The following is a 20,154-nucleotide window of genomic DNA, read 5'->3' as shown; positions in this document are numbered from 1 at the left end:
TACCAATTAATTACTTCTTAAAGCCTCTGTCATGTAAATGCCACTTCTCAAAATGTGTGGAATTGCCACACTATCACTTATTCCTAAATATTTTGCTGTTGGAAGACACATGACATTTCTACCGAAGACATGGTGCATAGTTTCCAAAGTCAGTCAAGTTATCTTGATATATAAAATTAACCAAGTTATCTTGATACACCAAATTAAGCAAGCAACATCCAGCTTACCTTTTCACAACAACCAGTAAGGCAACTGCTTCACTTTACATAATGGTAATACCAGCCCAGCATTGGCTCGGTCCTTCCTATCAGTGACACTGCATTTTCTCTGTGTACTTTGATTTTGGAAGCTAAGCAGGATCAAATCTGATTAGTACATGGATGGGAGACCTCTAGGTATAGGGGTCTCCAGGTATGACTCAGAAAGAATTCTGCCTGGGGAGCTTCTGTCAATCAGAGTTTGATAATGCTGGGCTAGATCAGTGGTTCTTAACCTTGGGTTACTCAGGTGTTTTTGGACTGCAACTCCCAGAAGCCTTCACCAACAGTTGTGCTGGCTGGGGTTTCTGGGAGTTGTAGTTCAAAAACACCTGAGTAACCCAAGGTTAAGAACCACTGGGCTAGATGATCACAAGTCTGATTCACTATAAGGCAGCTGCCTATTTTCCTAAAATATAGGCTTGTTCTTGAGTTTAGTTCCAGATTTTTAAAATTACACTTCTTTATTTTAGGCAGAGATGTTGTTTCCCTGGAGAACATTCCTGGCAAACAGTGGCCCATTTCCTGTCACTATTGACAACTTAAATCCCATAAATTATTGCATGCAGGTATGGTACTTTCACTTTCAGTGTTTATTTTTGCTCATCTTGGATATATATTTGAATTAAATCCAGTTCTTCCTTGTGTTGTCATTGGCACATGTATCCCTATAGAAAAATCAAGTACTTTGCATGACTTATGAAACAAGTCTATAATATTGCCACTGGAACAAGGCAAATACTTTCTTAATTTGTTTCCACCAGTGCCAGGAAGCTTCTCTCCTGTAAACATCTTATTGGGTTGATTACTTTCTATGGGCACTCCAAACAGTTTTCAATGTCTGTCATCTTTTCCAGTTATGTTTATGTGGGCTGAATGATGAAGATCGAAGAGTAGCTCATGGTGAGTTGGCTGGAATGCAGTTTATAATGGAGGATGTAGTTTGGAATAATCATGAAATCCTGAGTGATCAACGAAAGCGACAAATATCTTTCCGAGAGGTAAAAGTAATGGTTATAGCAGAACAAACTTTTATTTAATACACTACTATCTAGCATCTTTTTCTTCTTCCTTGCCATCCTCCTCCTTTCTCCTACACAGATTACCCTGAAGAGTTCTGTCACAAAGCCAGTTAAATTACATGTTGTCATTCCATGGGTAGAAGAGGTGGGCCACTTTTTGTGTAAACAGCTCAATGACTAATAAAGTGGTGCCTTATGGAGGAGCTGATTCACTGAATTCCACCAATTCAATGGGCCTACTCTGGTTGCAATTTATTACTGGATTTTGTCCATAAAATAGCAACATATTGCACCTGATGAAGTGGCCTGCAGTCCATGGAGGCATATCCTGAATTGTCTGCTTTTAAGGTGCTATAAGATTCATTGTTAGGCAAAAACAAATCAAAACAAACATGAAAAATAAAGAAGACAAAAACATTGTAGCACCTTAAAGACTAACTGCTATATTTTAATGTGAACTTTTGTGCACAAGTCCACTTCTTCAGACACTTGTTCAGATAAGATTCTTTGTTGTTTTAAAATAAACATAAGCTCTGTGGCATTTTCTAAATCTGCGATGTTGTTCTGTTAGTGTATTCTGGCTTTAACATGGTGTTTCTTGAAGTACTCTGTGATCCTGCATGTTGTAATATTAACTTCAGCAGAATTCGGAAACAATAACTGAAGCAAGGAGAAAAGCTTTATCAGCACCAATGGAGCCGCCTGATCCAGTGGCTTCGTGTGCCCTACAGAGATCGTACCTGATTCTATGGAAGCAGCTGGAAATTTTAAAAGCAGAATGGGGAAGACTTAAATTGAAAGTTGAGGATATCAACACAGTTCCTCTGCATAAACAATTTTCTGAGCTATATGGGTGAGTGCATAAGTAATATTGATAACATAATTTGGGTCACATTTCTTAGTGTGCGAATGTTAAAGACCTGGAGCTGCAGTAAATGTTAACTGTCAGCAGTATAGATGACACAACACATAAAAGATTACAAATTTGATTTTATTTTCAAAATTAAAAATAAGATCAGTTGCAGTAGCATACTGTCATACCACTTTAAAAGCTACAGCATTTTTTTTAAAAAAAGGGAAGAGGAAAAAACTCTATTTTGTATGACCTCACTATAACATATGTAGCAGAAGCAAACCACAGAATGTTCAACTGATAAATACTGAGAAACCAAGAACCACACCCTCTCTGCCCATGGCATATTATAATGACTAAGTATTTATATAGCGTGAGTCATACAGAAGATGTTTTACAGCCTACATTCCAGTCATCTGCACAGTAACTTTATCCAGGATAATAGAGAGGGTGACTTGCTTGAGATTAGTTAGCTAGCAAATCTACATACAAATCATGTGAAATCTGAGCCCTCTGATATGATTGTGGTGGAGCACATTGGTCTAACTCGTTTTCAGAACATCTTCTATCTCCTCTCTCCACCCTCGCCTCATTCCACTTCCTGTTCCATTGCTTCATTTAACCAAACATGGAGACACCTTGAACAACCAAAAATAAAGGGCTCTTCTACAGCTCTTTCCTTGAAATAGGGGTGGGTGACTACTCGGTGCCAGTTTTGCTGAACTTCTTCTACAGTTTCATGTCAGCTTCCTTTTGCATCAGTTTGCAAGACTGGCAAAATTCATTCCTTAAATTCTGCATAGAAATTCACATGCATTTTCTCTGCATTTTTTTCCTAGTGTGCACACTTTTAGCCCATTTTCTCCTCTCCAGCGCATACACTTTTGTGCAAAATTTTTCTAAATGTACACATTTTCAAGCTGTGGACTTGATTGCAATATTCTAAAATTTAATATTTTGGAGTGCCAATACATTCCAGTTCATTTACGGGTTTGTAGTTCTGAAAATGTTTAGAATACAAACCTGACAATTTTGTCCCATATCCCTACCCCTAGCAAGGTAGTTTTTAATTTCAGGATGAAATGACAAGTAACATGATCATAGTGGCAGATATTTTCAAACAAATGAGCTTAGACAATCTTGCATGCTCAGACCTGCACTTTCAGATGGAACAAGAAATGGTTCCCCAACTACTGCTTGTGAGAAGTAGGCCTGAAGAATACTTCATGTTCTGTGTGTGTTCTTAAGTGTTATCATCACTATTTAATTATTGGCCTTGATTGTGGTCCAACCAGTGAAATGACAAATAACATGAAATAATCTATTCCATGTGCTTTGAAAGAGATATAGGATGATAAACAAAAATGTATCATTGGTGATCTGAAAGATATTTAGAAGAGAAATTATATTTGAATATAGAGAATTATATTTGGATATAGACAAATTATATTTGATTTTTTTCTAGTACTGAAGTTATGTCCCCAGCTATGAAATCCTTAGCCAGGCATAAGGGCATAGAAGATGATTCTGAAAGATTTGGAACTACCCATCTGTGTATACTTCCCCCTGAAGAAGCTTCAGAAGTTGAGATAAAAATATATCAGGTAAAAACAAACCCAAAGAGGCAGTGCAGAATGCAAGAAGAAATTATATTTCTGTTTCTCAAAAGCATTAAAATTATACAATAGAAGAAATCTGTCTCTCCTCAGACTTATGAGAACATGTACGGTAGCAAGCATCATTGAAACCATTACAAGGAAGTCCTAGCTGCAAATAAGCTTAGGCACCAAAGGCTCCTGTATATAAAACTGTCTTTGCATGCTGCCAGAAGGCAATTGGGACTCCTTTGACTAGGGGTTCTAGAGCCTATCACTGAAAAGGCATATACAGATAGCATACGAAGCTGCCCTACATTGAAGGAGACCATTGGCCTATCTAGCTCTCTGACCTAAGCCATGGAAGAGGATTATGTGACCCTCCAGATGTTGTTAGACTTTAAATTCCATCAGCACAGCCAGTAGAGAGCAATGGTGGAAGATGCAGCCTGAAAACAACTGGAGGGTTACATATGGGGTCTATACTGACTGGCAGTTCAATGTACAGTAGCCTGACTGGTGCTTTTTCAGCCCATGCAAAATAGCAAAGTTTGTCCAGGGTGGAAGGCCAGGTTAGCCCCATAAAAACAAAACCCACAACTTTTGTGACATGTTAAAACTTAAAAGCTGATGATAGGATATGTTTATGTGGATGGCTTTGATGAGGTTGGTTTGTGACATCTTGGGCCAGAAAAAGGCATTAGAGAGAGAGTCCCTAGTTAAGAGCTGAAAGCACACTAACATTGCAGAGGTGACTGAGGTAGTCTTTGGGGTTTATGAAATCAGAATTCCATGGAGTCCTGTACTTCAGCCCTGAAAGCCAGTCATCTGTCAGAGCAAGCTACTTTGCATTCTCCTGGAAGTGAGAGAAACTATTGCTGCAGCATTTGTTAAGGATTTTCCTCTTCTAGTCATGGATTGGCTTTAACATGCTTCTGGCCTTGGCCAACCTGTTAACTTGAAAAAGAGTTTGGTGAGTGTTATCACCAGAGACTGGTCAATTCTTAGACTTCATTCAGTCAACATCTATCATTACTCTGATGTTCTGTGATGATAGTTGCTGAACACGTTGTTTTTTAAAAAGTACTTTCTTACATTTCAGTTTAAGTAAACTATTAAGATTTTTTTTAAAAAAACAGCTTATCACTTAATTAAAGAACTCTTAAGCAATTGGTCAAATTTGTTTTTTAACAGATTTATCAAGCAGACATGCAAAAATATGCAGAAGATTAAAATTTTCACTCTGGAGACACAGATTGCTTTCAGATGTCACAGACAGATACTGTAGCAGGTGCGATCTTAGAACAGCCACTTCCAAAATTTGGAAAAGTTATTTTGCAATTAAAAAAACATCTTTTCCTGTTCTGCTCTCTACTATCTGGCAGTGAAGGAGAAATACCTCTTTTTAAGTTACGAGCAGTCACCTGCAGTTTCTATATGAATCTAGACTAAATACTTTATTTTAAGGTATCCCCTGATGAATTGGGACTTTTTTGTTCACTAAAATATTTCAATTCCTTGCCCTAAATGACTGATTACATGCCCTATAAAAATATACTTATGGTTGGATGTTGTTGGCTCTTACCTTGAATTTTATACCTTGAATAAAAATATCCACTGTAAATTCTGAAGTAACATGATTGCTGAATGAGAAACTATAGGTAAGAATTAAAATAAGCATGCTGTTTTCTTTTTCTTTCTTTAATCCTAGCTTCAAAAACTCTTGGAAAGCCTAGAAATACATATGATCCATGATGTACAAAAGAAGATTAACAAAGAGATAACACTGGTTATATCAGAAAAAGCAAGAGAAGAGAGAAACCTCCCTATAGGTAACCAATGGAAAATGTTAAATCTCTTGCTCAGCTCTGAATTTTGTTTAGAAACTAAGGGAAGAGGGAGAAGGAACCTGAGGAGCAATACAAAGTGGGCCTCTGAGTGTCACAGCATGCAGCATCTTCTGCATACCACATCACATTAGATTGCCCCATCTAGCATCTGTCTGGGTGAGGAGTTGTTCATTGCACCACAACTCTCCCAGACTGGATGTCGTAGAGGAAGTTGTATTGCCCAGATTGTGAGTTGGCACGCATTGCCTTTTCCCTGGAGACACAATTTTAAAATGTGTAGGTTCATTTCCCTGACCCACAACTGTTACACATATGTCCTTGACCTTGCTACATCTGACAGGTATCAGCAAGGCATATTTGTATTGTCCAGTGATCAGCAGTCTAAATATCTACACAGCAAAGACAGCTGGTCTATAACAGAAGTTAAAAGCTAAAGAGGTATTGCTAGACATATATTTTATAAGAGATGCCTCTTGACAGAAGGACTAAGTTTACCTTTGAGAAAACAATACCGTACATATGGAGCAATTCTCTCCTCTCCCTAATGTCCCCCCACGCCACCCACAGGACTCCTCATGCCCTCCCAACTTCTGGAAAGGTTTGAGGAGCATGCAGGTGGCTTCAGGAGAGAGGGGGCATTGGGAAATGGATTGTTTCCCCCCTCCTCTGAGTTTTTCTAAGGTTTCAGAGGATTCCATGTTCTTAGGAACTGGCTTAGAGTGTTTTCTATGGAGTTATGGCTTTATTTATATTATTTATTTATCATCTTAGCATGTGTATGTCAACCAATATCAAATGATTCTTTCATTCCTATACAGTGAAAAGTGATTGTGAGAACTTTGCTTCTCCCAAAGAGCCCTCAGTGGAGAACAGCTGTTTGCCTCGATACTGTGGGAGGGAGGGCTATGTGAAAACTTTAGGAAAGGAATGGATGGTTCTTATGTAAAAAAGGGGTCCAGGGATCAGTATCTTTGAATTGTGTCAAGTAGCTTCTGATACTGGCATGCAGTCTTATCCACCATCCAGCGGGGCTCTGCAATATTAGTCCAATAATTGTCTGCACAGCAAATTATGTTGGAATAGATGCGTTTGCTGGAACTAAATGGCAGTTTCTTGGCAATTACCTATAGCTGTCACTACCTTTTTTATTTTCAAGGTTTGCAATGGTATAGAGAATCTTGTCTTGTATAGTGCCATATATTAACATCTTGCACCGCATAGACCATTAAACACATGATGATAATAATCCATACACCACCTACCATCTTATTGATTGATTGATTGATTGATTGATTGATTGATTGATTGATTGATTGATTGATTGATTGATTTGATTTGATTTGATTTGATTTGATTTGATTTATATCCCGCCCATCTGGTCTGGTCTTGGATGGTACAGGGCCAAGACAGATATTATTTTTAGTATGTGGTAGCAACTACAATTGTGTTTTGTTTAAATTTAATATTTGATGCAGCAGGAAGAGGATTTTCCCTGGGATGGCAAGGGAAAGAGATGTGCGATGATCTCAGCCACTATTTTGATGAAAATGACTCCTATGTGATAGTTAATGCTAATGGAATCTACCACCCTGGATACTGGGAGTGGGGTGGGGGCAATGATTTGTGCTGGGATTACCGTTTCGTTAAATTCCTCCTTCCTGTGCATTGTAGTCCCAATGAAAATCCCCTCCTCTCAATGAGACCTAGCTTTCTTTTTCAACCTCAGGTGTGCCATAGTGGCCAACTAGGTCTTAGAAGTTTGGCCTGGCCTTAGTATTGCAGTCTCCTTGTGCTATTACTTCAAACACTGTTTATGAATGTCTTCTCCTTGTTTTTTAAGAGCTCTGGAAGCATCATAGCATGCAAGCAAGCTTCTCTGTCACAAGACCAGAAGTAGCTGAGTCATTTATACAAAGGTTAATGGAAAATCACCGAGAAACTGATACAGAGGTACAGATATTGTAAATCCTGACTACCTGAAATCCTTGGGGATTATTCTTTGAGCTTTAGCTTTTTGTATATTTGATACCTGAAATTAACTGTTATGGCTAGGAAGGACCTGGGCTTTGAAATATTTAAGAGTATATATCACTAACATCAGTGTGCTGTGGAGGATGCACCAGAAACAAATCCATTTATCTGTGTTGTCCACAAGAGAGGAACCTTCCTCCCCCACAAACCTTTCATTAATGGGGTTATTTTCCATCTCAGATTGCCTTTCAGAAAGACCACTTTGAAAAATGCCTGATTGCTCTAGGATGTGATATCATGGCCAGAGAGCACAGTAACTTTGAAACCTATTCCATGTTTTATGAAAACATCCTCCGCCAACAGCATCAGCTCCTCTATCAGAAAGAACAGGTATTTCCCATGCCATTGAATTTTATGGTGGAAAAGGAGTAATGTCATTTCCTTGAATATCTTTGCCCTGAAAGTTATTTGTATGTCGCTTCACCACACAATACCACTACCTGGTAGAGATTTTTAAGATGGGAATTAAAAAGCACTGTTTGATTCAATTTCAGGAAATACATGCGATAGAAGATAAGGGAGAAAATTCAGAATTAGGTCTCAGCCAGGTCAGTGGCAAAAACTTTACTGGTTTTATTCAGGCATCCCTACTATGTCTCTTGGCATCTTAATGGATCCAATGATTACTTTCTGAGACACACAACTATGCATTTACATGGAAAACAGTCTTGATTGCATTTTCTCTCTTTTTGTTAGGTAGCAGAACTGTGTCACGAGACAATCATGGAGGTAACGGCTTTGCGAGCTAGGCTTGCTGATCTGCAAGAAGAAGGTTGCAGCCTCAAAGAGAAGATAAGAAAAGAAACGCAGGAAGAGTATGAAGCATTAGTGCAAAATATATTCATGGTGTGCCTGCAACTCAAAGTATGTGCAAAAAAATGCATCTGCTTGCAAAATGTACAGAATATCACTCAGCTGCTTTTTTATACACAGCGGTAGATGAGAAGTGACAATTGGATAAGTATTGGCTAGATTTCTCTACTACTTTTTTTGAGAAGAGGTTTTATCTGAGATAGGTTGCACAATGTGGGCAGTGCTTGAAAAAGTTACCTTACTGGACAACAGTTTACAGAGTCTCTTGGATAGCACAGCCACTACTCATACTGGCTAGAGAATGCTGGGAGCTTATCATTCAAAAAGTAAATTTCCCAAGTTCTGTGGACAGTGTCTTAGAATAATGCACCAATGATAACATAATCGGAAATTCTCCTTTCATTTTCAAAAAATGTACACCCCCCAAGTTCTTGAGAAACAACCATCTTCTGAAAGATCCCAATTATATTTCCCTTTTTCATTTAGATCTCTATTTATGAAGAAAGCATCAGGTGAAATATCTAAGCTAGTTCACAAAACAGTGATAGCATAATTATGCAATTTAAGTTAAATGAGGGGATTTTATTATTCATTTTAGATCTGTAAAACTCCAGAGAGAACCGCATGCCTTCTTTTGAGTGTCTATACTTTAAACAACGCTTGCAGATTTTGGCTTTTGGTTTCAGGGGAGAGTGGATGAACATCGCCTAAGTATGAGCCAGCGAATATTAGAGATCATCAGTGAGGTGAGGAAGGAAGGAGTAGACAAAATGATTAACTTGAAGAAAAAGTTTGGCTCCACAAAAGATAACAGTGCTCTCAAGGAACATTTAGAACAGGTAAGTTAGTGCCTAGTGATAATTTTTTTCACAATTATTTCCCTCCCCTCTGGAGAAAAGGAGTATAACTCTAAAGATCCAGTGCCATAAAGAAAAATCCTTGAAAAAAGACATTCTTGATGCTACCATCTGTGCTTACATGAAACTGTACAATCCTTAGGATCTTCTAAATACTAACTCATGAGTTATTGACTTTTATCAGAAAGCAAATGTTGTAAAGCATAAATATAGCACACATGGACAAAATGAGCTCATATGTCAACTTAATGCATAACCGGAGAAATAAATCTCTTCGCAAAGCAAATGCATGCTGTGCATCGTGGGCACAGATTTAATGCAAAAGTAATGTTTTCAAACCAAGCTCCCTATGGTGATAACTCAAGGTCGCTGGTATGCATAACTTTGAACAGCCACAGAATAAGCATGCTAATACTAGTCAAGGAGTACAATATGACTAGAGTACAATTTTGTTTGTTTGTTTATCTATTTATTTAGTGACATTTACAGGCTGCCTTTCTCTTGATGAGAAATTTACAGGGTCTGCTAAGTGCCATGTCTTTTTGCTCACTGGTGCTTACTCATAGAAACTATGTACTGTAGTTTTAGAAAGCCGCCAGAAAGATGATGCGTTTGTTAGAACTTGGAAATATCTGCTGTCATTATCAGCAGGAACAGTTGCAGGAGTTACGGAATGAAAACAGCCAGTTGGGCCAGCTGGTATGCAAACTGAAAACCATGAGCTGCTGGAAAGAGATGGCAGAAAGAGCACGACTACTGGCTACAGTGAGAGAGGCCGAGAAGGTGAGATTCCCAACAAAAGCCCTTGGCTTCTGAGTCAATCAATGTGTTCAAATAAAGTCCTCCTGAATCGTGAAAATAATCTCTTTCTTTTACATAACGAAGGCCAATGGCTACAAGTGCTTGCACGCAGATAACTGGGCAAAACCAGGGAATGAGTACACTGTGAATCTTTATAAATGGCGTACTTAAGTCATAACTGATGGAAAATTTGAACTTCATACAATATCTCATCCATATTCATAACCAGAGCTTGACTAATTACTTTTGAAAGTAATTATATAGTCTTCTATTACCAAGGTTCCAATAAGTAATTAGCTGCCACCATTGTCAAAAAAAAAATTCTTTGCCATTTTTTTCAAGTTAATGTAATATACTTACTATTTAAATATGGATGTTTTTGATTCAGTGGCATGAGCTAGCACGTGACGAAGTGACATCCCTACTTTGCCATTTAGTGAGGCCAGAGCCCCACAATATAAAAGTAGCTTAAACCTTTGCATTGCAAAAGGATTGAAGTTTTCCCTTACTAAGTTACAAGCATGATGTAGTTAGAGCTTTATTATTGTGAAAGGGAATTCTTTGCAAGTAACTTATTATTTGGGTTAAGTTACTTCCATGTTCTAACCTATGTATTTCAGACGGCAAGCCATCGGGACTGCATCCATGCCATGCTAGAACATCTCCCATGACCCAGTCTACATAGGAACACCTTTGTTTTCAGATAACTTGATTTTAAACCAACATTTTAAAGAACACTTTCAGGATTCCCATTTAAGTTAAGGAAGCAAATACACATGGATTAGGTCAAACAATGACCATGTATGCACAGTGGGGTGTATATCAGCTACTGTGTATAGAAGATTGCTGGCTTGACTCTACATACAGTATTTGCTTTTAAGAGAAAGAGTAGAAAAAACTTAAACATTTATCTTTCTCGCCATCTACCAATTTTACTTTGACAGATATCCTATGAGATAATTAAAACCAGAGTTCCTTTATTTTTCTCCTTTGATGGAAAAAGAGACATTTTACTACATAGAGATCCTGATTGATCCTACTACATACCTAGAAGCTTCAAAAAATAAACTGTGTATCAGATGGCATGGCTAATTGTAGCCACATGGAACAGAATAATGTGCCAGAGTTCTGAAGTGACCCATTCACTCTCTGCACCATAAAGACATCTTGCATCCAGAGAACATGGGGGAAATCCTGTTCATGCTAGTATGGTACACTACAGTATACAGTGGTGCCTCACTTAGCGACGTTAATCCATTCCAAAAAAAGTTGCTAAGCGATTTCATCGCTAAGCGATATTAAAAAGCCCATAAAAATGCATTAAAACATGATTAATGCGTTCCTATGGGCTTAAAAACTCACCTTAAAGCGAAAATCCTCCATAGCGCCGCCATTTTCGCTGCCTCTTAAGCGAGGAAAAACAGCGGGTGGCCATTTTGTTTTCCCGGCGGCCATTTTGAAACCACCGATCAGCTGGCCAAAAATGAGGGCTTTGCAATGATCGCTTCCCCGCGATCATTGCAAAGCGAAATTTCCCCATAGGGACCATCGCAAAGCGATCGCTTTTGCGATGGCAAAAAGTCCATCGCTAAGCGATTTCGTCGCTCAACGGAGCGATCGCTAAGCGAGGCACCACTGTACGTAGCTCATAATTCAATGTAAAAAATAAAAGTTTTTCAAATTTCTCAACAATGCAGAAACATTTAAAAAGAAATAAACCACCCCCAAAATGGAGCCCCCTTTTTTCATGATAAAGAAAACAAAATTTATAAAAATTAAAATAAACAAATAAATAAAAAATTCACCAGTAGACATTTTTATTTATTTATTTATTTATTTAATATGCCACCCACACTACCCAAAGGTCTCTGGGCAGCTTGCAACGATTTAAATACAGTAAAAAGATAAAAAGATTTTGCAGGATATCAGTTCTTAAGTAGCCAGGAAAATGTTTGCAAAAATGTCCATGGTTTGAGTGTCTTATCTCACAGGCTTCGAAATCCTCTGCATTCACAGGAGGCCATTCAAAATAAAAAAGAATGCCTGAAATCCAATATGATATCTGAACAAGAAGCAATTTTATTTCGTCAGCAGCTGCGGGCTGCGAGGAAAGCCTTGGCACAGACTCAGGCAGAGAATAAAAGGTTGAAGCAACAGCTAGACAAACAGGTATGTGTCTGAATTCTCCTGCACAGCGTTCTATATAACAAATAGGTTTTTCTTTTAATTCAAAAGTGGTTAGTTTGCCTTTCTCAACTGTCAAAAACGGTGACTACATTCTTCCAGGACACAATGTATTGCTGTACAGCTTTCTTGTGCGCAGCATACCTGTATCATTCCCTCTGTTTGCTAAGTTTTGCAGTCAGTGCTGCTGCTTATGAAGACAAAATGGGGCCCTCATTCCTGCCCAAATGAGAGGTAGCAGGAGCCCTGCGCACTCACTCTTTGAGACAGTGTATTACCACATAGCGTATCTGTTCTCACCCACAGGGGCATCTATTACAGGAGGCAGAGCATAAAATGAATCAAGAAATTCGACAAAGGCAGCAGCTAGATCTGATTAAGACAACAAACCTGGAAAAGATGCTGGAAAACCTTGGAGAGAGAGAACTGAACCTGCAGCACATGACAGAAGCAGCTGAGAAATCCTCTAAGATAAGGCAGCTTCATGAAAAAAGAGTTCAGAAAGAAATCCAGCAAGTGAGTATCTTCAGTACTTAAGGTCCCAATGAACATACAAACATAAGTCATACAAAAAAAGTTTTCCAATCTTGATTTTAAAAAAAGGAAATACTGTATTCACAGAATCTATAATTGAGTTAAGCAACTGACTGGTAATGAGTACCCAGGACAAATACTGATTGTACTAAGAATTTTTTTAAGATTATAAAATTCATTAAGATTCATTAAAATTCATTAAGATTGCTGAGCAGCCTCTGAGGGTTAAATCGAATAACGTGCTTAGCATGTTATTAGAAGAGGTGCTTCCTCACAAGGCAAAAGATGTCTGTTGGCATAGCATGTGGTTTTCCTCACCTACATATCTTGCATTTGTTTTAATTTACAAGTTGGATTACTGAGGTGTGTCTTTCTAAGAAAATCCTATTTTAGGAGGAAAACAAGATAATAGCAGGAAAAAAAATGCAATTTTGAATTGACCTGAGACAGTTGTACCCAGTGGTGCAGGCAGGACTAGATGCTGGGAATGAAGTCCAGGGCTCCAAATCAACAGCTGGGTCAGGAAGAGCATGCTCTTCAGAGCATTCTTGCTACTACTTTTTAAAAGCCTGCGAGAAATCTGTGTTACAGACATTCATGTCATTATTATTCTTTTACTTTAAAAATATACCAGCTAGGTGATATTTAGAGCCAAGTAGATGTTTTTAGCATCATGGCAGCTGAAGCAAACTCACCAGTTTTATTCCTGGAGTCATCACAGTGTTTTAAGTCAGTTTAAGATTAGAAAAATTGCACACGCTAGGAGTATTGCCTTTTTGAAAATCAAGATTGGAACACACACAACTTTTTTTTTTTTGGTCTAAGATAAACATGGGCAACTTTGGAAGGCTAACCCCAAGACCCTGGCCAACTCTTTCCTTAGATGTCATGAATGTAGGAGCCATTGTAAAGCACAAAACAAGGCAGAGGAGAGTAATGTTAACTGTGCTTGCTTTATAACTAAAGTCCAAATGGGCCAGCCTCATCTACCTATAATTAAATCCACCCTTCTGCAGTGGATGATGTCCTGTCCCTTGAGTGCTGCCTGGATGCTATGTACCTGGATAAGATGGAGATCCTGCAGGTGGGTGCCCCCAGTGTCTGTTGTTTAGGAGCTTCCCTTTCATTTGTTTTGGGGGGGGGGCTACTTTCTCCACTAAGGATGAGGTTGACTGTCTGGGTGTACTTCTGGACCCAGCACTATCAGTGGAGTCCCAGATAGCATCTGTGGTCCATTCCACTTTTTTCTACCTGAGGCAGATTGTTCGGTTGTGTCCCTACCTTGACACCAGGTCCCTTACCATGCTGGTCCATGCACTGGTAGTCTTGAGATTAGACTACCGTAATGCTCTTTAGATAGGGCTGACCATGAGGCTGCTATAGAAACTTCAACATGTCCAGAATATAGCGGCCAGATTAGTGAGTGGAGTGAAGAAATACCATCATATCAAAACTGGCTCTTCTCAGTGATCACCCCCTGTCTCTGGAAGAATCTCCTGCATGAAATTCGCCTGGCTCCTTCAGCGGGAATTTTTAAACCATCGCTGAAAATATGGCTCTTTAGACAGGCTTTTCCAGAGATCACACCATCATAGCACAGAGGCTTTTCAGCGCTTATATCTGCCCTGTCATCTTGCTTTTTAAAATTAGTTTTATTTATTTTGATGTCTTTGTGTGTGGATTGTTGTATTTAATTTTGGCTTTGTATTGTTTTATTGCACTATGAACCACCCAGAGTAGTGTTGGTAGCCAGATGGGCAGTATAAAACTTGAATGAATGAATAAATCCAGGGTGTGAAATTGCCCACTGCATCAGTGGTCTACTCTAGACATGAGAGATCCTCACTATCATACATCTTGACTTTTATAAAGCAAATCCTAACTTATCAGGTTTGGACCTGTGTTGCTAGTTAAGAAATCCTTTTCTAGGTAAGAAGCCAATTGGCACAGGAGCGCAGTTTAAAACAGAATGCATTCCAGCGGGTCGATGAATTACAGTATCAGCTTTATGACTTAGAAGCTGCAGCTTCACAGAGAAGTTTCCCTGCAGGTATGAATGTTATTTGAATAATTGCTGGTTGCCATTATATGTGAGATGCTACTGCATGGATGTTGGACATGAAAAGAAAGTTGAAAACAGACATAGGAGGTTGCAGTCTTGGGAACAAGGGCATGCATGCACTGCAGTAGGTATGAAGGCAATCCACGGATGGTTACTGTTTTACAACCTTGATGACTCATGCATCAAATTACCTACAAGTCTGAACTTCCTTATATGGGTTTTCTTTGTAAAGTAATTAGGACAAAAAGGCAGGAAGGTCTCAGCCACCTAGTTCACAGTTGACACTTGAAATGAAAGAAATAGTGAGACAAGTGAGAAAACAGACATTTTGTTGGTCTGTGTGGGTCAAATAGGTGGCTTCATAATTAAGGATCAAAGGCAGTTCACGTGGAGAGAACATCCAAATCCACTCACATGGAAGACTTTCCCATTTCCTCTAATTTCTTCTACAGTCTCACCTCACAGACTCTACCCTCCTCCCCAGTCCCCTGAGCTTGCCAGTCAGCTGTATGTTTTCTTTTGGCTATTTTTGTTTAAAGTTCAGCACATGGTTTGAAAGCAAGGCTTTGTCTTGTAGCCACCTTGTCCACTTTTTTTCAAGCATTGCCTGTGAGTCCCTATACAGTATTTGGAGAAAGAAAGCTCTTGATTGGGCAAGAGCCCTAAGCAGCTACCGGGGTAATGCCTATGGGTGCCATTGCACTTGTGCCATCTTGGGACTTCCAGTCAAGTACGAGCGCCCAGTTGCTGTCTTAAGTTATGTTTATTGCAGCAAACTGGAAAGGGTCAAGGAAGTTATGGCATTTGGCTTTCTTTCACTTTAACAGATTTGGATACCCCGTTTCCCCGAAAATAAGACCTAACCTGAAAATAAACCCTGGTATGCTCGTAATATAAGCCCTACCTGAAAAATAAGCCCTAGTTAAGTGAAACCCCGCCCTCCACCATTGTGCAGCATTGTGCAGCAACCAAAAGAAGATGACATGACTGTAAAATAAAACATCCCCTGAAAATAAGCCCTAATGCTTTTTTTTTGGAGCAAAAATTTATATAAGACCCTGTCTTATTTTCGGGAAAACAGGGTAATTCAATGAGGCCAGAGATCTTAGTTCACTAACAGCTGATGAGATCTAACAGTCTCACCTAACAGCTAATGTGATCTAATAATGGGCTCTAATCATGACACTAATCAGCTTAAGGACACAATCCAAGTCTGAATACCTGCAAACAGTGATGAATACCTGCAAACAGTGATGAGTATAGTAACGGCTGCAGCAATCAAGCAGCACCTGTTGCTACAGCATATCCACCTGCTGAAATTCATTGTTCTACTTAATTTACTATTCCTGGATTGCAATAAACAAATTTAGTATATCAGTATAAGAAACTGAAACTGATGTGAAAAATAAATTCATTGTTCCACCCATAAACTGTTCACTTACCTGCCTCTGGGGTCATGTTACACTGTATTGCATTTAACAGCTGAGCCAGATTTTCAAGTGCATTCAATTTATAATTATGCTACTTTAAAAATCTACCAACCGCATCTGGAATTTGTTCAGATTTGACACTCCCCTTCCCCCATGAAACAACCCTAAAACTTGCTATATAGCAACATTTTTCAAACTACAGTGGTGCCTCGCTTAACAACGATAATCCACGAAAATCGCCGTTAAGCAAAAACATTGTAAAGCGAAATAAAAAAACCCATTGAAACCCAATCAATGCGTTCCAATGGGGTAAAAACTCACCGTCCAGCAAAGATCCTCCATACGGCGGCCATTTTCGCTGCCTGTATAGCGAGGAATCCATCCCCAAACACAGCGGGGAGCCATTTTAATTACCCGGTGGCCATTTTGAAACCGCCAATCAGCTGTTAGAAAAATATCATTTTGCGAAGAATCGGTTCCGGAAGCAGGGAACCAATCATCGCAAAGCGAAATTCCCCCATTTAGACCATCGTTTTGCGATCGCAATTGCAATCGCAAAAAGATCATCGTAAAGCTGATTTGTTGTAAAGCGGGGCAATCGTAAAGCGAGGCACCACTGTACTATACTAAAATGTATGCACTGTTTTCTCTGCAGATCCTGGGGATTTTTACTCTAGGTCAGGGTGAATAAAAATCCATTAAAATTTAGAATTGGATTTTTAAAAATTTAAATCAGATTTTGTTTCATAAAATGCCTTTTGAAGAAAAGTGTATTTAAAAGATAGTTTTCTATTTAAGGTGCATTATAGCCCAAAGGGTTTTCACCAAGAAATGAGGTTTTTGAATTACACAGAGTGTGACTGTAGATTCATACAATGTTTGAAAACATAGTATATGAGTTCTATTAATTCATTCATTAATGTCATTTCCTATGTAATCTTCTCTCAGAGGTTTCTGTAAGATCATTTGAGGTAACTCTTCTATCTAGATGATGCCAGCATAGATGTTTGGTTTTCGAGTTCTCAAAACGGTGTTGTGTCCACAGTAATAATATGCCTTTTCTTAACATTAAAATATTTTAAAATAAATGCACAGTTGAGAAAGAGACATCAGTCCTGTAGCCCCTCTGTAAATCTATGTGCACAGACTTAACCTCTTACCTCTAATGTGGATGTCAGGAAGATCAGTGAACAGAAGGCTTTTTGAGGTGGAATACATATGGATAAGGAGATGTTAAGTGTGAGGAAGGAGAAGCAAGCAGTACAAATGAAAGAGAAACTTTTGAAGTACAGTGGTGCCTCGCTTAACGATGTTAATTGGTTCCCAAAAAACATCGCTATGGGAAAACATCACTAAGTGAAACACCATTTCCCATAGGAATGCATTGAAAACCGGTTAAGCGAAAATCCCCATAGGAAACATCGCTAAGCAATACAATGTTTCCCGTTGGAATGCATTGAAGCCTATTCAATGCATTCCAATGGTTTTGCGATGTCTGTTTTCGCTATTTTTAAAGTGTCTTACAATGTTCAAAAACGGTTTTAAATGCTTGGGATCGTTAGTGCACCTTGCAAAACCTGTGCAAACTTAATTTGGCTTTGTTCTGAGTCTTCGTTAATTTTTGGTGAATTTTCCCCCCATTGGAATGCATTGAACTGTAGGTTTGACAGTGAAAATGCAATGAGGGAAACTAAACAACAATTAATTTTCTGATACACCTTTTCTGGTAAAACTAACCTAAAAATTATTATTCTAAAAATGAAATGTGCATCTGGTTTGTAATGATTAAAACTGTACCAACCAGCAAGAATGAGCCTTTTATGCAGAAATCTATAATTTAAGCCTTACTAATGACTTAATTTGATTTATATTCCATCCTGCAATATATCATAAGCACTGCGGAAATGAGTTAAAATTATTTTCCTATGAATGACAGGGGCAAATAGCTTATTTTTATAACTAATGCATATGAACCACATTCAGACCAATTGGCCAGAAATAAAGTTAAGTCATATAGTCATGGCCAGACAGGAGGGCCTGGCGTGCTCTGGTTCATAGGGTCACAAAGACACGACTAAACAACCACCACCAATGCAAACCAAAGAAATGAACATGTGAGTACCAAAACATTTGCAACTGCAACAATTTTCTGAGAGAAGGGTTGGATTTTCTGACAGAATTGCAAGGGTGCCAATATTTTTGGCCATGACTGTAACTGAAATTACTTTTTTTAAAACTCTCATCTTCAGCTTTAATTTCAAAAGGTGCCATTTTTAACTGGGCTAATGTGGAAACTTTTACAAACTTGATTATTGTTAAGCAAAGTGGAAAGAAAGCATATGTCTCGGCATCATGCAGAATAAAATTCACCAAAATAAGTGATGTGATCTATTTAAAGCTTATAATCTAGTATGTCAAGCAGGGGTGCCGTTTGCTATTGTAATCCAAATAGAAGGCATGTACAAGTGTCCTGGTTACTTTTAATAACATTAGAATTAGAATGTTTTTAAAGCTAGGTATGTGTTTTGTGTCATGCACAAGGTCACTAACAAGTAAAGCTGACCAAATATTGCTGGGTGGTTTGGATTCCTACGATGATTCTCGTTAAATCATCTAATGTACGTTATTGTTTTCACAGCAGGAAGAAAAAGATTTTCCCATCTTTCACACAGTGCTAGCAGCACACATAACTCTTTTTCAGGTAACAATTATGTTTCCAGCATCAACATTAATTCTTCGACATCAGACTCAATTCATCTAACTTCAAATTTTGTTAAGCCAATCATTTTTAAGGTCAAATTAAACCACTAACTTAGGAGTCCCAAGAACTTTAAAATAATTTACAAACAGTATCTGTTTTAAAGCTGTCAGTCCAATCCATGCCTCTTGTTAAATAAGGTGCGATCCTATCATGAGATAACCTGTTCCAGTTGAACTGAAGTTCATTTACAGTTCAACTGTCCATAAACACTAGTTGAGACTAGTCTGGGGAAGCAGATATCTCCCCTTAAAAAGCAGTATAATCAAAAGTATGTATCAAAACAGAATGCAATGTCAGCTGCATGTAAGAATGCACAAAGATATTCCAGAAGATAGTTCGGCACGCTTGGCTTTACCAAGTGACCTAGGACTTGTTCCTACCCCTAATTGTGTCAGCTTTAATTGTAAATGGAAGCACTACAGAAATATTAAGAAGCTCTTTTATGGGTCCAGCTATTTACATGGTAAGCTCCCTACAGGGGCATTGTTGTGCAAGATATAATTTGTTGGCAAGATCTGTGAACAATACATACAACAATTTTACAGCTGCATCCCCAGTGATCTTTTTTCTGACTCCTTACAGGCACAGACGTTATTACAACAAATAATGTCTTCGCTAACACATCTAGTAATTACAACTCTCAGCAGTTGTAGGTACACGTTGTTCATTTTTTCATACCAAACTCAGAAGATATCACACTATAACACCTGTATTGGTTAAATGACTCTTTAACAGAGATATAATCACTTAATAGCTAGGGAGGTGCTATTGATTCTCACGGGGGGGTGATACATTCTTTTCTAAATGTACATTCTTTTTTAAATAGAACAGAAGGCAAAAAATGGAAAAATTATTCTGAGTTGCAATGTGTGGATATAGTTTGTACATTTTAATTCCTTATGTTCCAGGTATTCCTTCAGCAAGCCAGAAAACAGGGATATCAGTAGCCACTAGAGACTTCAGGAAGCATGTTTTGACTGCAAACCCTTTGAGAAACAGCAGTATAAAGTCAGAAAAAATTTCAAGACCCAAGACAGTGAGTAATGAAGAATTTACTGTAGATGTTATTATGAATCTTCAAAGTAAAAGTTACTGTATATTATA

At 38.4% G+C, this 20,154-nt stretch overlaps 1 protein-coding gene across 7 annotated transcripts in view; it reads left to right on the top strand.

Annotated features, from left to right (window-relative positions):
• CCDC162 (uncharacterized) overlaps positions 1-20,154 on the top strand; it is a 79,899-nt gene that overhangs the window by 57,991 nt on the left and 1,754 nt on the right. The window contains exons 33-48 of one of the 7 annotated variants that reach the window (XM_020801356.3): positions 731-826; positions 1,115-1,258; positions 1,924-2,132; positions 3,598-3,736; positions 5,439-5,559; positions 7,418-7,527; positions 7,789-7,938; positions 8,103-8,156; positions 8,305-8,472; positions 9,108-9,260; positions 9,927-10,061; positions 12,096-12,248; positions 12,570-12,779; positions 14,727-14,847; positions 18,928-18,990; positions 19,959-20,086. In XM_020801356.3, coding sequence (XP_020657015.3) covers positions 731-826; positions 1,115-1,258; positions 1,924-2,132; positions 3,598-3,736; positions 5,439-5,559; positions 7,418-7,527; positions 7,789-7,938; positions 8,103-8,156; positions 8,305-8,472; positions 9,108-9,260; positions 9,927-10,061; positions 12,096-12,248; positions 12,570-12,779; positions 14,727-14,847; positions 18,928-18,990; positions 19,959-20,086 — 2,154 coding nt within the window. Of the gene's footprint in view, positions 1-730; positions 827-1,114; positions 1,259-1,920; positions 2,133-3,597; positions 3,737-5,438; positions 5,560-7,417; positions 7,528-7,788; positions 7,939-8,102; positions 8,157-8,304; positions 8,473-9,107; positions 9,261-9,926; positions 10,062-12,095; positions 12,249-12,569; positions 12,780-13,813; positions 13,912-14,726; positions 14,848-18,927; positions 18,991-19,958; positions 20,087-20,154 lie in introns of those variants that run through there. The other 6 variants (XM_072998023.2, XM_072998020.2, XM_072998002.2 and 3 more) reach the window with 6 other exon arrangements.

Source organism: Pogona vitticeps, chromosome 1 (genome assembly GCF_051106095.1).
Source record: "Pogona vitticeps strain Pit_001003342236 chromosome 1, PviZW2.1, whole genome shotgun sequence".
NCBI lineage: Eukaryota > Metazoa > Chordata > Lepidosauria > Squamata > Agamidae > Pogona > Pogona vitticeps.
Note: the sequence above shows the minus strand (reverse complement) of the source record. Positions and strands in the feature narration are given on the sequence as shown.